We start from the raw sequence: 18,937 nt of genomic DNA on the forward strand, positions 1-18,937 counted from the left end.
AATTAAATACTTGGATTTGAAAACACCTGATTTGACCTTTACTCCATTTTTCCTTTCAATGAATTATGAAAAATTGTGTTCAGTATATGAGGATCATCAAAAAAAAACACGATTTGAAAGAAAAACTGGTCACATGTACAATTTGATTAAAAATTTTAGTAGCGCTGTCAATTTATTTATTTTTTTAGGCAAAATGGCAACATTTAGGGGCAGTCTGATGCCTTACAACTGATTCTTTAAAAATTTTGCAACAAGGGTATTAAAAAAAAAAAAATTATATATATATATATATATATATATATATATATATATAAGAATAGAGTAAAAGTCCATTTATTTCAAGTGAAACTTGCATCTTGCATGAGTTTGCAGCATCCACACCTTTGTTTGGGAACACTGTTGGGGGTGACGGACTCCTGTGAATGCGTCATCCATGTTGACGTGCAATCATTGCACACAAGAGAATGAGGCCGTTCAGCTTGGGGGAGTGTGTACATTTCTTGTTCTTCAGCCTAAAACAGGAAGGGAAAAAAAAAAAAGTTTTATTCTTGTTGCTCAATATGATGGAGTCCTCACGCAAACAAACAAAAACTACTTTCCTGCATTCTGTTCATGTTGTACACATTTGTGCTTGAGTCAGTGCTGTGGTTCGACTTGATGGACTCCGGCTCCTTCCTGCAAGAACAAGTCAAGTGCATTTATCGAGCCCATTATAAACAAAAACAATCTCAAAGAGCTTCTTGAGTCCACAGCCTCCTCCGGCCTAAAACCCCATCTGAAGAAACCTTGAGACGTGACCAGCGATGGATCGACCAACCCCCTTGTAGGTTACGTACAACTCAGTAAGGTGGTGAGTACGACTGCTCTGCCATTTGCCAAAAACAAAATCAGCAAATTGTCCCCTTACATTCCAAAAAAACTTGCGATCAAACCAACAACAACGCGGCTCTGGATCCAGACAAGCCAAAACCACAACAGACCATCTCCAGCAAGATCTTGCAAACACTTGACCGCACCGGCATGCATGTACCAAACCTCAGCTTTCCCAACACTTTTTCCATAATACCTGCCCTGATTGCAACCAGACCTTTCCAAGAAAACTGCAAGCCACAAAGCTCCATATTCTGCCCCCTCCTGGTCACAATTCAGATGCACCCCCAGACAGTTTATACACCAACAAACATGTCATGTCATAGTCAAAGTGTGTCAAAGTCAAGTCATCTTTGTTGTGCCACTTGGTTCTTAATTGATGGGGAAATAAATAATTTGTGTTTGTACATGTTACACTAGTGTGTTGGATCCATCACTGCCTCTGCAACACAAGAACAGCAAACTTCATCAAAACCCACCAACATTTACAAAATAAAATAAACAGGTAAAAAAAAATAAAAAAATGTATTAGAACAGCATGTGATATTTTAAAATATACTTAAAATATACTAAAAATAGCATCAATGCAAAATAAGAGCAGTATCATCCATGCCACCAAAAATGATCTTCAGCAAAGCACAAGCCCAATGTTGCTAAAATGCAAAAAAAATAAACAAATAAATCAGTTCAGTGCAACAATACAATATTCAGTGCTGACAGTGATGTTGGAAGTCTTCTTAATTATTAAACAAAGTTTTTTGTTTTTATCTGATCAGTACTATGATCCTAAAGGAGGGCACTTTGTTGATGTGTACAAAACTATTTCCTATTAAATTGATTATATAATTTGTATTTTTTTTTCTCAGTTTTAGAGATATGATTATAAATTGAGTTATAAAAAAAAAAAAGTCAACACCAGACACTGATTGAACAGAAATTTAGAATCCAAAATGCTTTGCACTGACCTGGCTTTAAAACAAAACACAAAAAAAAAAAAAAAAAAAAAAAAAAAAAAGTTAAGAATCACTGTATTAGAATACCAGAGATTTGATTTTTTGTGTGTACAGAGAGCAAACCAAAGGCCCTCTAAAATGAAAGATAAACCATGCATAAGGAGGAGGGGGCATAAGAGATAAAGAGACATACCACAAACCTTTCCTTGAATGCTGTTCCTGTTCCTCTGGTGGCAAAACACCTGCGAAAAGCACAATGTTGTGAAAACAATGTCAAATATCTTCAAACCACACTAGCGTGCTGGGCTTTTAACGTAAAAAATTCAGTCAAGCTGGTCGCCATCTTGGGCACCTGCTGACATCACTCCAAATCCCAATAGGCACACCTGTCTCCAATTATCGACACCTAAAACCAAAATGTCGGAAAATGAAACCAAAATGAAGCCCAAACAGCACATTTATGAACAACTTGCACACATTAAGCCTTGAGGCTTCATCGGGGTTGAAGAGCCAATCGTAGATTCTAAGCACTCATTTCACACTTGCCTGGTGAGCCAACAAGCTGTTCATCTTCAAGTCTTCATTTAACAAGTGGAATCATCCCCATCTCAATCTGCAACAACAAAAATTTAACTTGTGTGCCACCTGCTTATTAATTTGCAGAGCGTTTGGTTACCTTTCGTTCATCCGGCTCCTCTTCCACCCTCCAAAACATGCACAACACTTTTGTGCACTTCGAGTCTCTACCCAGCTCTGGTTCTACTTGTTGTCCCCCGTCCCAAGCAGCTTCTTCACACTGCAATTTGAAAACAAACAAAACTGGACTTCTTTTCAGTGTATTGTTTTCTTACCCTCATCTGGTGAATTTTTGCACCTTTCACCCATCCAACTCCCACGACATCTTGCAACATGCACTACAAAAAATACAAGGTACAGCACAACAATTACAGGATTAAAAAGCATTACTCAGATACATTTCAGAAAATGAGGGGGGGGGAAAAATGACACAAATGTGGTCCTTTTGTGAGGTATGTGTACTTTTCACGCTGCTGCAGTTGGACATGATGGCCTCCAGCCTCCTTCCCTAAGCTGCAATAACATTTGTGCAACTCTCAATGATTATAAACAAATAACAGCTGACAAAGGTTGGCAACATCCCCGGACCTGAAGCATCCAACTGGGCGAAGGAAAAATACAAAACCCTATTTGAGCTGACAACCTCAACAGCAACCACAACAACCACAACTCTGGATCCAGACAAGCCACAAGTACAGACCACAACAACAACAACCATCAGCTCTCTGAACCCTTTCCAACCTGTCCTCATTTCAAATCAACCTTTCTAGTCCAGCATAAAATTGTCACCCATAGTCCAAGTCAACCAAGGTGCCCCCACAGCTCAACACTGCCCCCTTGTGCTCACATGCTGCCCATACATCAAATTTTGTGTGCTGCTTGATTCTTGACTTGTGGAGTTGTTGCTTTGCCTCATTACATTTGGCTCCTCCTTCCAACCTGCAAAATACACAAATGTCATTAATTGTGTGCTCTTAACTTCATTTTATTTCACCCTCATACAATCCATGTTTAAGCAAAATAGATGACCCAGACAGACAACTTAAAACTCCCCCAAAAAAATTACACGTAGGAAAAAATAAAATCAGTACATTAAGTTTGGGGGAAAAAAAAAAAAAAAACACAAGGAAAATAAATTACACAACATTGAAATAACACGACATGAATTGTTACAAATGCAACACCTCAGATTTGAAAAGGGGTGGGGGCAATAATATTTAAAAAAAATTTTTTTTGACAATGACAGCAAACTTCATAAGAACAGAAGTAAATGACTGAAATGATACCAATTCAGAAAAAGAAAAGTTACACACCATCAGAAATAAAACAATATTGAATAGAACCAATAAACACTTAAATCAAAAACGACCTTATAGTTCAGTACAAAGCTTTCAGGTGTGTCAACAATTACACCCCCCCCCAAAAAAAAAAAAAGCTGGCCAGCATTAAAAACAAAGCAAAGGCATTTCATTAAAGAACCCAAATTAATTACCAAATAAAAGTGATGTGATTTGAATTGTGACGTGACATGCTCCAACGTCAAGTGAGTCCCTGTGAAGCTAACTCACAGTTCATACAGCCAGCAGCCTACCTGCATTTTACAGATGAAGGCAAACGTCACGGTTGATTCGTACGTAGTTTTCGCTTAAAGTCCTGAAAGAAGCAAATTTAATTGTCATTGTGAGTAACCGTCTCAGAAACGGGATAAAACGCCAAACATTCGCTCGCGTGTTCACGTGTCGGCGCCATCTTGCCGGGACTGTAATCTCGTCATGCATACCTGTCGCCAAATGACCGGCAGGGCTGGCCTAACCCTATAACCCTAAAGTGTGAAAATCCTGCAGCAAACAAAATATCGTCGTGAGAAACGGTGGGAAAGCACAAACATTTGCTCGCGTGCTCACTACCTTAGAAAAGGCCACACGTGTCGGCGCCATCTTGCCGGACCTGTAATCCCGTCATGCACACCTGTCTCCAATTGACCCGCATTAACCTATCAGTCTTCTTCTGCTTATTGAACGGCGCTTTGCACACTAGCGCCAACCGGTGGCTTGTAAGCATTACTGCTTTGTTTTTCTATGGAAATCGCGGCATCTATTAGACCACTTGTCATAAAAAAAAAAAAAAAAGGTTAAATATTGGAAATTTTTTTTATTGAAATAAGACTAAGCCCAACATTCGATTATGGAGTGTAGACATCCAAGAGCTATCTAATACTTGGGTTATCAATTGACCTTTCACATAAGCTCCGCCCCCCTTAGTTACTGTTACTAGTCCGTCAAACTTTGTGACTCCGATGGCACAAGCCATGACGGGAAGACTTACACCAGCGTGTGTTAGTCATTTCTTTTGGAACAATACCAGTGCAATATTCTACATATGGAGGCAAAAAGGTTTACAATATGCAATGGAGGGTTATATTCATAATATTAAATTCTCCAGCGAAGGGGAAACAGGTACACGGGCCACTCCACAGCCCATCCTGTCAGCTGTGGGTTGCCCTTGTTCTAAACAAAAAAACAAAAAAACAAAAAACAACCTCATTACTACTGTGCAATTTATTTTCCTGGAATTTTCTTTTTTTGGTTTTCAAACTTGTTAATGGAATATTTTGCCTAATGTACTTTTTTGTGTGTGTTGTAATTTTTGGGAGTCTATCACGTTATCTGTCTGGGTCAGAACGAAACATTGGACGTCATGGATGTGTAGATCATGTCCATCCATAATGAGCCCCCATCTCCACTTGGGGCTAGTCGCGCCAAGTCTCATGTTTACCACCAGAGGGTAGACTTAAGCCATTAGAGATAAATGCTCCATTTTCTACTTCAACATTGTTTATTAAGCAAAAATATTTAATGCAAGTGTGCAGTTGAAAAAATTGAGTAAAGTAAAATTAGCAACGCAGCAGAAAGAAGACAACACATTTCATCTTTATGAATAGTAGTCCACTCGACAGTGTTAAACTTTGACTGCAATTCGTCTGAGTCAAGATAAGAGCATCTTGAAAACAATAATTAAAGCAAAAAACATGGCATCTAAGTTACATTATGAATGTAGACACCATCAGACACAAAACAACTATTATTAGCCCTCACAAATTACATTTGTGTATTCTAATTAGTTTTGTTCCGATAACGTCTTTTTGCCGCCCAGTACAGATTCCGATACCCGGTTTTGCAGCATCGGCCCAGGCCGATACCAAGGCTTATTTTTTTTCCTCAACATGAAAAAGCTGCCCTGCCATCGGTTCAGAGCATTCAGGGGCCAATTAGGTATCTTGGCTCGGCATTCAGTGAACATGTCACACATCAGTGAATGTCATGCACAAGCAAGACACAAGATGCTGCATCCAAAGTCCTATATTAGTCTCAGAAATAATGGTATCGGCATGTTATATATTAGTACTTGCCGATACCACTGTTTGTTTTGATGCAGTATTGGGGCCTCTCATACCAGTATTGGTATCGGAACAACACTAATTCTAATCAACAACAAAATGACGCTGGCCTCATGGTACAGTACTCTGAGTATAACAAAGAAAAAAAGCGAAAAGATTGCACTTCAGTTAATCAGGGTGGACTTCGTCCCTGAAACTGAGACATTGTAATTAAATAACAATGAATGGCCGAAACGGAGGTGCTTGAAACTATCAACGATATCCAGTGAGTCATCGGTTACTCGAGTTATTTCCTTTGATTGCAAATAAACCTTCACAAGTGTTAACTGAGCTCTAGTGTCAACTTCTACTAGTAACAAAAATAAAGACTGACAGCCCCTTTTCATCTCTCTCTCCACATTAACCAAAAACAAACCTTGACATATTTGACTCTAAAAGATATATATTTACAGTCCTCTTCAAAAGTACTGCAACAGCCATTCCAACACTTTTGGAGTGTGCTGTAGAGTCTTGCCTCTTGTTACAATTTACATCGAAAAATAAAACTCTTCAGCTTTTCTTTTTGAAGCTTTAGATTCCCTGTTGCAAATGATGAGTAAAAAGGTGAGAGGCTGGTGTGCCTCTGACTTGACCTCCGCAGGGAAAGCCACTTGAATTTTTATGCCCAAATCAGTAGTGAAAGTTACATCACTAGTAGCAAACAGTTCTATTAGTGCACTGAATTGCACAAAGAGCCAACATTGAACAATTGAACAGCTTTCCACGTGGCTGCCAGTGCGGTCAGAGTAGCATGGACTCCTGCATGGCGAAGACCTCCTGCGCGTGCCTGTAGTGATCTCCTCCGAACAGCCGGGGGAGCTGTTGGCACACGGCCGGCTGCCGTGTCCCGCCACCATTGGCTGGGAACTCCAACACCTCCACGGGAGACATCTGGGCTCTCTGGAAACTGGGCGAGCGAGGCATCCCGCTCGGGGACTGCGGCGGTGGTTCCTCCGGTCCCCACTGGGATCTGGGGGCTCGCCCCTCCAACCTGTAGTCCAAAGGGGCGTGGACCTGTGCGGTGGAGGTGAGCTTTTGCAGGTAGATGGGGGTGGCGCTCCCCTGAGGTACCAGCTGCAAGGGGGGCGGTCTGGGACTGCAACGGTTGGGTGGCGGCTCCCTGCGGTGGGTTGCAAAGTAGTTCATGAGTGCTCGCTCCGGTGAAATGTTGTTTGGTGGTCGCCTGGTTTGATCCCCAGTCGCCATGTTGTAGTGTTTGAAACCTGGGTGAAAAACGGGGACCTCAGTAGAGTCCTGGTAGTAGTAGTTTTGGTTTCCAGTGAAGTGGGTCTGGACCCCCACTGGATGATGTTGGGCAAATGATAGTGGTGGAAGGTTGGAGGGCATCCGGGACCCAGACTGCGCCAAGAACACATTAACACCATACCCGGGAACGCTGGCCCCCATACCGTACGAGGACGCCTCATTGTGAGGAGTCCCCATCCTGGTCGGGGGTCTCTCCAGCTCCAGTATCTCAAACTCTGGCTCCGGTAGTCCTGGTACGTTGTCGTACTGGGAGGCATTGGAACCGCGGTTGGCGCCTGGAACCGAGCCCTTGGATCGCTGCCGGTGCTCGGCCTGCTGCGCGTCATCCTGGACGGAGGGGGCTGCCGCAACCTCCCGCTTCTGCTGGTTCTCCCGGGCCGCCATGGCTTTGGCTGCTTCCAACTTTGTCTCAGAGGGTTTGAACCAACGAGGTCCGACATCTCGGTGAGCGCCGGAGGTAGTGTTGGAGGAGTTGTGGGTGGTAACACCGTATCGCTGTGGCCTAAGGGTGGGCGTAGCCCCCCGCTCTGGCAAGTGCTGCCCATTGGAGGCCAACTTGAGGTGGCCGTCCCTGGTGTCGGCCGCCTTGTGATGGCGTATGGACTTGTCCAGCGAGTCCCGGCGTAACCGACTCGGCGGACGACTGCCCGGTATGGGAGTGGGTGGCTTTGGGGGCTCGGCATGGCTCTGGCCGTTGCCCATGTGGTTCACCGCCAGCTCGGGAAGCTGCCCGAGAGGCTTCTTGGGGAACTCCTCATCTTGAGCTGCAAGACAAAAAAAACAGAACAACTGAAGGAAAAGTCCAAAGGGGAAACCAAAGTCATTTTTGGAGGGGGCGGTGCAGTTAACATCACAACGGGGACATGGAGTCATGCAATTCCACTGCCAAGAGGACAGTTACATTCAGGACGACACATAAAACAAAGACTCTTTGATAGGAATTCTCAGGAAGGCTGCCCGGGGGGGCTTCGGCAGGGAACGGGACCACCACAGTCACCATTACGAGGCAGTGGCTGCAGTAAGCATATCGTTAAATACAATTCAAGGGCTGAATTTTCAACAACAATCCCTGAGAATGGCCGCCTCAAACCAAAATGACAGACCTCGTGTGTCTTTTCAGGCAGTTTATTTTTGTGGGTCTACTTACGTTTACCAAATTTCATGTTGCTACGTGAAACTGGCTTCAGCAGCTGAATTTTCATAATCAATTCTAGAGGGCAACTAGTGGAAATTTGCCTAAAATGACAGATTTGAACCAAAACTGCAGACTTGCAGTGTCTTTTCGGGAGGGCTTCATCATACTTTTCTGTAGGTCTACTCATGATTTACATGTCAAATATCATGTTTCCAAGTCAAGGGCTCCAAGGGCTGAATTGTCAATAAGTCAGGGGGCTACAAGTTGTTCATTTTGTGGATGAGCACGTCCTGTTGACTGACGACTTTTTGCTCATTCGGCCATTTAGCGGAAGAACATCGGTTTGTTGCGCACCATTTCAAAAATGAGAGTGAAAAAAGAGAAGCAGTGTCAGCCAATGGAGGGGCTCCACACAAAAGCAAGGCATCCCAACGTAAAGGTTGGCGTCGGGTAAGACCCGACCTTGGTGCTGGACAGACAAGCGACAGACAGCAGGACGGACGGACGGACGGATGGACGGACTTAGAGACGGATGGACATGGTGTGAGAGAGAGACCAGTCAGGAAATCCCACCGGTTAGTGTTGTAGGAGCAAATGTGGCCCCCACTCATCGCCACCTTTTTGTAGTGCTTGACTAACGTATGTTCGGAAGAAGAGGAAGAAGAGAGGAAGGTTAAGTAGAAGACAAGTGATTACTGCGACAGTGAACCCCCACGCCACATCGCACTTACGCACCTGCTGCAACAGCGTAAGCCATCTTTTTGAAAAAAAAAATCAAATTACAATTGTCCTCAAAGTTTGGAATGACTGCAACATTGATGCTGATTTCAGTTAGCCTGTCTATGGCATTTTGCATTAAGATAGCAAACTTTCAGATGATTATGGTTTGAATTAGGGGTGTCCCAATACAATTTACTCCACTTCCGATATGATATCAATATTGCAGCCTTGACTTAATATGATACAATATCAACATGCTTTTATTTAGTTATTTATTTAGTATTAAATGTTAGAAGAAACTTGATCAATTGATAATATCCAAACAAAGAACAGGCAGCTACAGTAGCTATGAGAAAATATGACCCATTTATTCTAAACATTTGGGTTACAAAAATTCAACCACAAACATGAAAACGTATTGCACTTGAATACAATAAATGCAGAGTTGCTTTTTTGCCTCAATGGTCTTCTGAAAATCCTCATGTTTTTTTTCTAAATGAGTGATTAGGCCTATCATTTATTTTTTTTTTAGACGATAAATACATTTTCCTGAAACTATCGCAAAAACGATCAGTACTGTTTCCTTTTTTGTTGATGCAATATTTTTTGTTTAAAATTAATAATAATAATAATAATAATAATAATAATAATATACTTACATCCTTTTGAAGTACATAAATAGAGATAATTCTTTCAGTGTAGTATTCATACTTTTTCAGCATTTGAGAGATTGAGACTCATTATCGCTGTGTGGTACGCAAAACGGATATGTGGTGGCGATCTGCCACATCTTTAAGTTTCTGGTGGGCATAACGAATGTTTACACTGCAAAAGCAATGGTGCATGAACAAGCAATGAAGTGGTAAAAAAAAAAAAGAAAAAAAAAAAAAAAAAAGAGGACCGTAGATGATAACTGTGAGCATTGATGCTACTTGGTTATTATTAGCGCAAGCACTGTTGGTTGGATCCCACGTGTCCCAACAGTTTTCACATGCAAACTCTCCATCCATCCATCCATTTGTATAAACCGCTTATTCCTCACAAGGGTCACGGGGGTGCTGGAGCCTATCCCAGCCGGCTTTGGGCAGTAGGCGGGGTACACCCTGGACTGGTTGCCAGCCAATCACAGGGCACACAGACGAACAACCATTCACACTCACACCTAGGGACAATTCCAAGCACCCAATTAACCTGCCATGCATGTCTTTGGAATGTGGGAGGAGACCGGAGTACCCGGAGAAGACCCACGCAGGTACGGGGAGAAGATCCAAACTCCACACCCAGGAAGGCCGAAGCCTGGACTCGATCTTGCGTCCTCAGCACTGGGAGGCGGATGTGCTAACCAGTCATCCACCGTGCTGCCCACATGCAAACGAAACTGTTGAAATAGGTTTCAAAAGCCCCTCCACCCTCAGAGTTTGTGTGTGCCATCAATTCGCACAGCAGCGACTGGAGGCTGACTGAGCAACGCAAGTTAATGTTGATGACGTATGTAAACAAACACATGGCGTGTCCATTTTTTTCCCTCATTATTACGCGTGACAAGGTTTGTCGTCATTAAATTTACGTTGTTCAAACTTGTGCACTCGGCACGTCTATTTGATGTCAATGGAAATCGACATTTTCTGCACTTCGGCTCCTTTTACACGTGCGGTTGTTTTAATGAAGTGGGCTCTGCTGGACAGAAATGGAGGAGCAGAGACTGGAATGGACTGCTTGTTTATGTGTGCTAATAGAGATTTTGGATACGGACCAATATAAATCTGAGTTTGTTTGTTTTTTTGTTCCACACAGCCCTGCAATAAATGGGGGTTCACCATACTTGAACTTATGAACGGCAGCAAAAAAGCACTACCTGGCATGGGCATCTCCAGCTTGGCCCTTCGGAGCTCTGCCATGGAGGCTTGCAGCTGCTCCACCACAAAGTCGTTCTCGAAAAAGAAATTTTTGGACAACATCACCTGCAGGAAGTCCACCAGCTCCTCCATGGACAACGTCATCAGGTGCTCTGGGGACAATGCAGCTTCACTTACAACACACGTTGGAATGCGCCCACACCATCAGTGCTTCTTGGCTCTTTGCCAGCGACGGTACAGAATGGACTCACTTTTGTGCAGTTTGAGGACAGTGTAGGACATGGCGGGAAGAATTCTCTCGCCCTCCAGGATGTAGATGTCCCATATCCTGAGAGTGAGAGTGAAGGGAGTCTGCGATGACAAAACAAAAGCGCAGATATTTACACTTTGGTGGCATCGCTTCAAGAGCTCGGCTGTGTGTTTTGTGAAGCACTCACTCTGTCCAGGAAACACTGGAAGAACCACTTCATGGTGTACAGGCTCGTCAGAACTTCTTGGCTGTCCTACAGGAGACACGAGCCATGAGCAAGGCATGCACATGCTTGGATTTTCATGGACCAAGATGGCAGACTTTTTGGTGGGTCTACTCATGATAGATGTGGCTGCCAAATTTCATGTTGCCAAGTCAAATTTTCAAAAACAATAAGGATCTCCGCAAGTGCGTTTTAAAGGTCCATTTTGAGTGTTTGGCCCTCTCACCAGGTGATGCTTGAGCTTGGGCATCATCTTCTTCAAGATTCGGTCATGGTGCTCCTGGAAGCGCATCAGCTTGGGGAAGCCGGGGACGAAAAACCCTGTGGAAAATGTGCCAATGAAGGATTACAACCCTGAGAGGGAGAGGTGGCTGTTGGTGGAAGAGTTTGCGCTTCTCCCCACCATGCATGGCATGCTTGTGTCCCGAAAGCAGCCTGACCAAAGCCCAGAAGGCGTCTTCTTCGTTCATGTAGATGAGCAGCAGTGCTGTGATCTGACTCATGCCCTGGCAGTAGCCCACCTCCTGCAAACACGCACGTCAGAGGAGGAACGCCGTTTGATTTTCCCACAAGACTCACCATGTTGTACATGGAGTAGGCCGTCAGGACGTGGAACAGGGCCTGCTGTCTGCAAAGCAAAAACAAACTATTACTACCTTGACACACTTGACTGATGTAGTGTTAATTTCATCAACTAAAATCAAATACAAATATTTCATCGACACACATTTTTCACCGGATGAAAACTAAACTAGATTAGACTAAAACCCCTATTAATAACAATAACTGCGACTAAATCAGTCTGCATATTTGTCGACTAAAAGACAATTCGAAAATGTAGCTTACTTAACTCTTTTTCTGCCAAGAACGGTAATTAACGTTAACGGAAATCCCAACGAGTTCTGCTGTCAACAGTTTTGTTTTGTTTTTTCCCCCCAATGGGCCCCGCAACGTCTTGTGCAGCTCTGGTTTCATGAATAAGTTGGGGGGGGGGGGGAGGAAAAAAAACCAAAAGGAAAAAAAACAAAAAACACCCACTAACTATGGCCAGCAGATGGCAGCATTGAATCTCTTCAATGGTCTCCCGTGAATCAAATTGCATGAAAACATGGCGCATCTTAGGAGATGAGGTTTTAAAGATATCGCACATGACTAAAGCGTTTGTTACATTAAATCTAATTCACAGAGCGTCACTAAACAAAAAATATTAGTGTCAAAGTCACTGTTGTGCAGAAAATGTATCATTTAACGAAAAAAGCTTTTTGTCTCATTTTTTCCATTACAGCTTGGTGCCACTCAAATTACCTATTTTCAAATGGTGATTACTTAAGAACGGAATAAGGTAGAATCATACTTCCCCCCCCCCCCCCCCCCCCCCCCCCAATGAGAGAATGGAATCCAGTCTTTCATATGGAATCCACCATGTTTACATAGTCATAGTGCCCATAGTGCCAGGGCCGCCTTTAACTCATAGGCCCGGGGCTAACCATCAAATTAACACTGATGAGCAAAATGTGGCGACTTTGAACCCACTTGACGTCGTAGCGTTGCATGAACATGATGTGATCCCTGTAGGTTCGGTTCACGTCCAGGTCGATTTGGCGGATGTCTGGAGACAAGCCCTTGGCTCTGGCCTTCAGCTTCTGGAGAGCCGCCAAAAACAACACCAAAAGTCATGATGTGCGCGCAGACAAAAAACACATGCAGTTGCCACCTCATAGAAGTCCTTCTTCTCCTCCTTGATTCTGGGAATGTCCAGCAGCAGGGACCAGACTTCTCCCCGGAGCTGCAGCGGGATTCCCTTGTAGATCCTCCGCACAAGCTGGGTGGGACCAAAAAGCAACTTGTGTCTACAAATGGAGACTTTTGGAGGAGCATTGTATGATGGTGGAGATCATCAAAACAATGAGAAGGAATCACCTTCTCACTGTTCTTGTATTTGTCCCAACTCTTTAGCATCTTCAGCCACTTGGTGGTTCTTTCTAGTTCTGTGTGCTTGTGCTGCAAATGACATTCAAAATGGGTTTGGCATCATTTTTATGGTGTGCTGGAAAGAAAATGAGATCAACTACCTTTTCCTCCATCGAGTCGTAGGATGGAAGCTCGTTCTCACTTAAGACGACAACAACAACAACAAAAGACCTTCTGTATACATACATCTATCGATATATACACAATGTGGGCGTGTCCTTACTGCACGAAGCCAAAGCGGTCGATGACCTTGTACAGATGGAAGTTGGTGTCCTCCCACGCTTCCACGGTGGCCTCTTTTCCCTGGAAAAAAAAAAACAATGGAGCACATTTTCATGGTGGCAACTTTCTGCTCACTTCAAATCATCATGGCCAAGCTCCCTCCACTGAAACGCTTCCTCAACAAGTGACTCACTCAAGTGGGACATGGAATCAAGTGTCCACAAGACAGTCCACCTATCAACCAATTGCAACTTGATTGGTCACTGCATCGGCAGCTGAAGCATCCACACCCTTAACAAAGTGTGTTTGGGTCTGGGTGTGTGTGTGTGTGTTTGGACAAAAGGATGCCAACCTTTTCATATTTGGCCACAATTTCGGCCCGTTCCTGCTCCAGTTTCACGGCGGCATCCGGATCGCTGTCAGACGCTGACACACACAAACAGAAGAGAATTAAGACAAAATCCATCATGACAAGTTTACAAAAAAAAAAAAGAAAAAAAAAGTCAGCTGCTTCGGAAATAGGTTCAAGTCAGGCTCTAGTTGGTGGGGCTTGGTGGAGTTCTGTTGAGAAGCTTAGCATAGAAGCATAGCTCAACAATAAGCAACATGTTGTTTCCATGTTTCCACCACCACACATTAACAGAAGCCCAGAGGTGTAGATTGAGAAGGAGTTCATGGGTGTAAATCCTGTATTTATATAGTGCATTTGTCCTGAGTGAAAACGGAAGACCTTGCCTTTAAATATAAAACTTACTTAAATATGACGTACTTCAAATACAGTAACACTGATAAAAAAAAAAGCTTAAAAAAATGCTAAGAAAAAAAGAAAAGAAAAATCACTAATTTTATTTATAAAAAAACAAAAAAAAAAAAACAAAAAAAAAACTATTTTACAACCTTTTGACTTTTTTTTTTTCCCCGCCTCAACTACTAATGAACTGGCCTATCAATATATAAATAAACAAAACGTGAATAAATTTAAATTATAGGTTATTTTGTTCCAGGCTGAATTGTAAATATACATATAAAAAAATAAAGTACCCAAGTATTTTAAATGTGTCCATGCCTGACCTTTAACCCCCAAATCCCAATTGTAAGAGTTTCCTCTGGTTACCTTTTTGGTGAATTCCGACGGGGGTCGCATCCCTGAAAGGCATGTGGAGCGCAAGCACCCAAGCAACCTATGCCATCATGACAAGGGAGCGTTGCCGACCAGCGCGACCGCTCACAATGCGAGCACTTGTTGGCAACAGTCCTCATTCCCACTCGCGACATTCCCCCACCCAAACAAAAAACGAACACAATGTTGGCTCTGTTGGACGACGGACCTCCACAAACACTACATTTCATTTCTTCTCACTTTTTGCCGCAGCATGAAACATGTCACACGGCGCCATCATGGAGGGCGGCCATCAAAAGCTCATTACAACATGAAGGTGGGAAGCGCGGGTTTGCACGAGACGAGCTACGAGGCCACACATGAGCAAGAAGTCATGTGACAGTCACATTACATATTTGCACATTAAAACGCAAAATGTCAACGAAACATAAGTATGTGTTAACTAAGCATGCTAAGGTTACGCTACAGCTAACAAAACACAAGGAAGGAACATCAGATCAACAAACCATGCCAAAGTGATGCTGGAGAATAGTGCTAACCAAACAATCTAGAGTAATTCCAGAGAACAGAGCTAACAAAACATGCTAAATTTCGGCTAGGCCAGATTAACAAAACATGCTACACTTAATGCTAGAGAACAGTGCTAACAAATCATGTTCAATTAAACCAGCTAACTCAAAACTAGATCTAAGAATTATGCTAAATAAAGTGACACTAACTTGAGCTAACAAAACATGCTTACATTAATAAACAGAATAAAGGGACACGAGCACTAACAAAACAAGGTCAAGTGATGCTAGGGCTAGCAAAGACGCTAGCATGACAGATGTAAACATACTAAAGTAATGTAGCATAATTTTGCTATGTTTTGCTTACATGTTGCTAAATGCGTATTCCTTAGGATACAATAGGTTAAACCTCCATGCTAGCTAGTTGGAGCTCAAATACACCTTAGAGGTGCATTGTGGGTTGTCACTTTTTTTTTTTTTTTTTTTTTTTAAATCAGTCTGCTCTCACGGTTGGATGACTGTCAGTGGACAATTTGAATTTCAACAAGGTCTGGAAATGATGATTTGAGTTGTGGAAGGACTTGATGAATGGATTGTTGCACGTCAAGTTAAAATGCGAGTTGGCTAGTTGGAAGGCAACTTTGTGCAGTAAGCACGACGTATAACTTGAGAAGGCGCACACACCTCCGAAGGCAGCAGCGGATGACCTGCACCTGGATGGTGACACCAGCTCCTTGACCATCTGCAGCACCTGCATTGCTCTCTCACTGCGGCGTGCCCACGGGGGACTCCTCGGCGCCAGGGAGTTGCTGGGGTCGGAGCCGCCGGTCTCTCGCCCCCTCCTCACTCCGTCCCTGTCTCTCATGAATCATGGTCGCTCCCATGCACACCTCCCCCTCGTCGTCTTCTTCTTCTTCTGGTTGCTGGTCACATGTTCCTCGGATGCTCTCGTCATGAAAAAAGCAGGAGCTCCAAAATGTCGGCCCTCCTCCTTCTTGCCATCCCGACCACCATACGTCCTTTAAACTGAAGCCAACGTGCGCCTGCACTTGCTCTCTCGCATTCCCTCGCTCACTTTCCCTCCTCCTCCTCACGAAGAACGCCGGAAGTGGAGAAGAATAGTCGCAGTAGGGGAGTCTTCCCACTTTTTAACAAGCTCATGAGGAGACTTGATTAGGTACAATGGCAACAACAGACTTTTTGCTAATTTGAAAGGTTTAAGAAACTTCAAATTATTTCCCAAAGTGTAATTTCTTTAGTTCGGATTTTTTTTTTTAAAGTGTTTATATAATTCATATTATGGGTTTTTGTATTATTTGTACTTTTTTTTTATGGACCATTATAACTACGAATCAACGAGTTTCCTTTCTTCTGTGTATTTTTAAATGTTACAGGTGTAAACTTGACAGATTACCAGGCCTTATTTCAAGGTAACAGCACTTGCGACAGCAGTTAAAATTGCCATTAATTTCATACAATTTTAAGGAAAACTGCTATATTGAGATTTATAGGCCTTTCTTTAAAATTATCCGTTATTTTTATTCTCAGCTGGGATAGGCTCCAGCTCCCCCGTGACCCTTTTGAGGTAAGCGGTTAAGAAAATGGATGGATGGATGGATGTTATTTTTTTTTTACTGTCAAAAGTACTCGTGTTATTGGTACCAGTATTGATGACTACTCAAGATTTGAGTATTTGCACTGGTATCTGTTTGGAAAAAATACGTGGTAGCGAACATCCCTAATTATTATTATAATTATTATTTTTTGAAGCATTGGTAATGCTGCGCTAGTTTTTAACGTGTTACTCTTTGTAAGTATATAAAAGGGTTTTTTTAAGTATTACTTTTTAACCCATATTTTATTCTGTTTCATTTACTTTTTAAGTGTTTTGAATGCATATTTTTCATAGGCAATATTTTCAACATTGCGTTTTTAAGCATGATTTTATTCAGTTTTTTTTTTTAAGTGTTTTTCCCCCCCCCTTTGTTTTGTCTAATTGTGTTATTTCTAAAAAGCATTTTAAGAGTTACTTTTTAAAGGTATTTTTCAGTACATTTTTGTAAATATATTTTAAAACACGTCAACAAAAGTATATTAGTGTAAAGCATTTCAAGTATTTTTTTTAAAACTATTAACCCGTGTTTGCCCTCAGTATTTGTGTGTGTGTTTTTTTTTGCGCCGTTCTTAACACCGTTCCTTTACAAACTCCATTTCCCTGCATCCTCTTCGGCACGTGTCTTCAATGCAGCTGTCAATCACACGCATGGCGCGGCGTGGCGTGGGTGACGGAGTGTCCTGGCACCATCAGACGGAAGGTGTAATTAGCCGTGTTGCCATGCCTCCCGCTCCCGGTTGCTAGGCTGTGGCGGACATTTTGTGCAAAAAAACTCAGCAGCTCTCCAGGCGATGTTCGAAATGACTCCCGCGTATCCACTAGAAAGAGACTTGGCTGTTTTGTTGCAATGTGGAGGGAGCAGCGGTTCCCCCACATTTGGTGCCCTGCCCGATGCATCTTGCAAAGTCGGCAAACTTATGGGCAAAAGAAAAGCAAATACTTCTGGGGGATTTTCTCCTGTGAATTCATGTTTTGATTTCCATGCTAAACTTGGGGATAAGCATGAGCGAGCTTGGGGAGTTGAGTGTGTACTGTGTACATGCAGGAGTGCTCAAGTTATGTCATTATCACTCTGTGTGTGTGTGTGTGTGTGTGCGTGCGTGCGTGTGCGTGGGTGCGCGTGTGCATAACATGGTCATTAAAGCCATCACGCCCCCACGGCTTCATTTCCTCTCGCTACCCTGTTTACCCCCAGATGTAATCATATTCCAGCAAAGCTTCCTTCCTGTCATGAAACACCCCCACCTCAGATAAAACACGTGCACGCAAAACACACGAGTCATCACTTCAGACGTCTTTCATCAAGACAAGACAGAAAACGGTCAAACGGAAGAAGGGTGGATGAACCACATTCCGACACACAGCTGGCATCCCATCACGTACACACACAGTGTGTCGGGGAAGATGCAAGGTCGGGGAATGGTGTTAAAAGCATAATATAAAAGGTGGGACATATAGTATGTCAAAAATGTTAGATTTATTTTACCAAGATATTGTATTAGGTTTTGAGATGGTACTGCCCAAGTTTGAAGTCAATCGGATTAGCCATGTAGGAAAAGGGGGAAAAAGTATAACCCATGGGTGTCAAACATACGGCCCGCGGGCCGGATCAGGCACGCAAGACGACTTTGTAAAGTTTAAAAAAAAAAAAATTGTAATGTCGGACCAATTAATCAGCCAGCCACAATCAAATATATAAATGTGTCATTTTGAAAGCAGTCCTCAGATGAGTAATGTAACATACACGGAATGCATATTTGCCTGGAACATACAACTTAAAGTTATGGCTTGTTTTAAAAAAAAAAAGGCGTGCGACTCACCTATTTTCTGAGTTTGGTCACGTGATGTTTGCAAGCAGATTATTAAATCAAGTAAATGAAGCCTTGAACTCACTCATGGTGGAAGCCCCGAGGCGGGCCAGGCCGGGCCGGGCGAATCTTGGGACAGGTACGCTCGATCTCCACTTTCTCCTTCCCCGAGGCACTCATGACCTGCACAGTGAAACAAGATTTTGTTTTTACCCCCCCACACACTTTTTGAAAGCCATAGACGCCATAAAACTTGTATGACACACCAATTTAGAGTTGCCAAGCCACTGACCAGCTCAATAAAAGAAAATTTAAGTGGCATTTGCGACCGCACGACACAAAAGTCCTCGCTCAAGTTGTTATATTCAAAATTTTGAACATGTCCATTCATGACGTAGTTAGTTGTA

General features: G+C 42.9%; 1 protein-coding gene across 1 annotated transcript; it reads right to left on the minus strand.

The window, feature by feature from the left end:
* Positions 1-1,930: 1,930 nt before the first annotated feature.
* Positions 1,931-16,283, minus strand: usp6nl (USP6 N-terminal like). Its single transcript, XM_077499496.1, has 17 exons — positions 15,792-16,283; positions 13,831-13,904; positions 13,480-13,559; positions 13,358-13,397; positions 13,206-13,286; positions 13,000-13,107; positions 12,819-12,928; positions 11,865-11,913; positions 11,689-11,809; positions 11,512-11,606; positions 11,250-11,315; positions 11,064-11,163; positions 10,812-10,964; positions 4,307-7,865; positions 4,180-4,237; positions 2,500-4,052; positions 1,931-2,436 (listed from the first exon to the last, which is right to left on the minus strand). Exons 1-14 carry the CDS (start codon positions 15,970-15,972, stop codon positions 6,577-6,579), a joined length of 2,547 nt encoding a protein of 848 aa, XP_077355622.1. The 5' UTR covers positions 15,973-16,283; the 3' UTR covers positions 1,931-2,436; positions 2,500-4,052; positions 4,180-4,237; positions 4,307-6,576.
* Between the last annotated feature and the right edge of the window lie 2,654 nt (positions 16,284-18,937).

Source organism: Festucalex cinctus, chromosome 16, assembly GCF_051991245.1.
Source record: "Festucalex cinctus isolate MCC-2025b chromosome 16, RoL_Fcin_1.0, whole genome shotgun sequence".
Taxonomy (NCBI): Eukaryota; Metazoa; Chordata; class Actinopteri; order Syngnathiformes; family Syngnathidae; genus Festucalex; species Festucalex cinctus.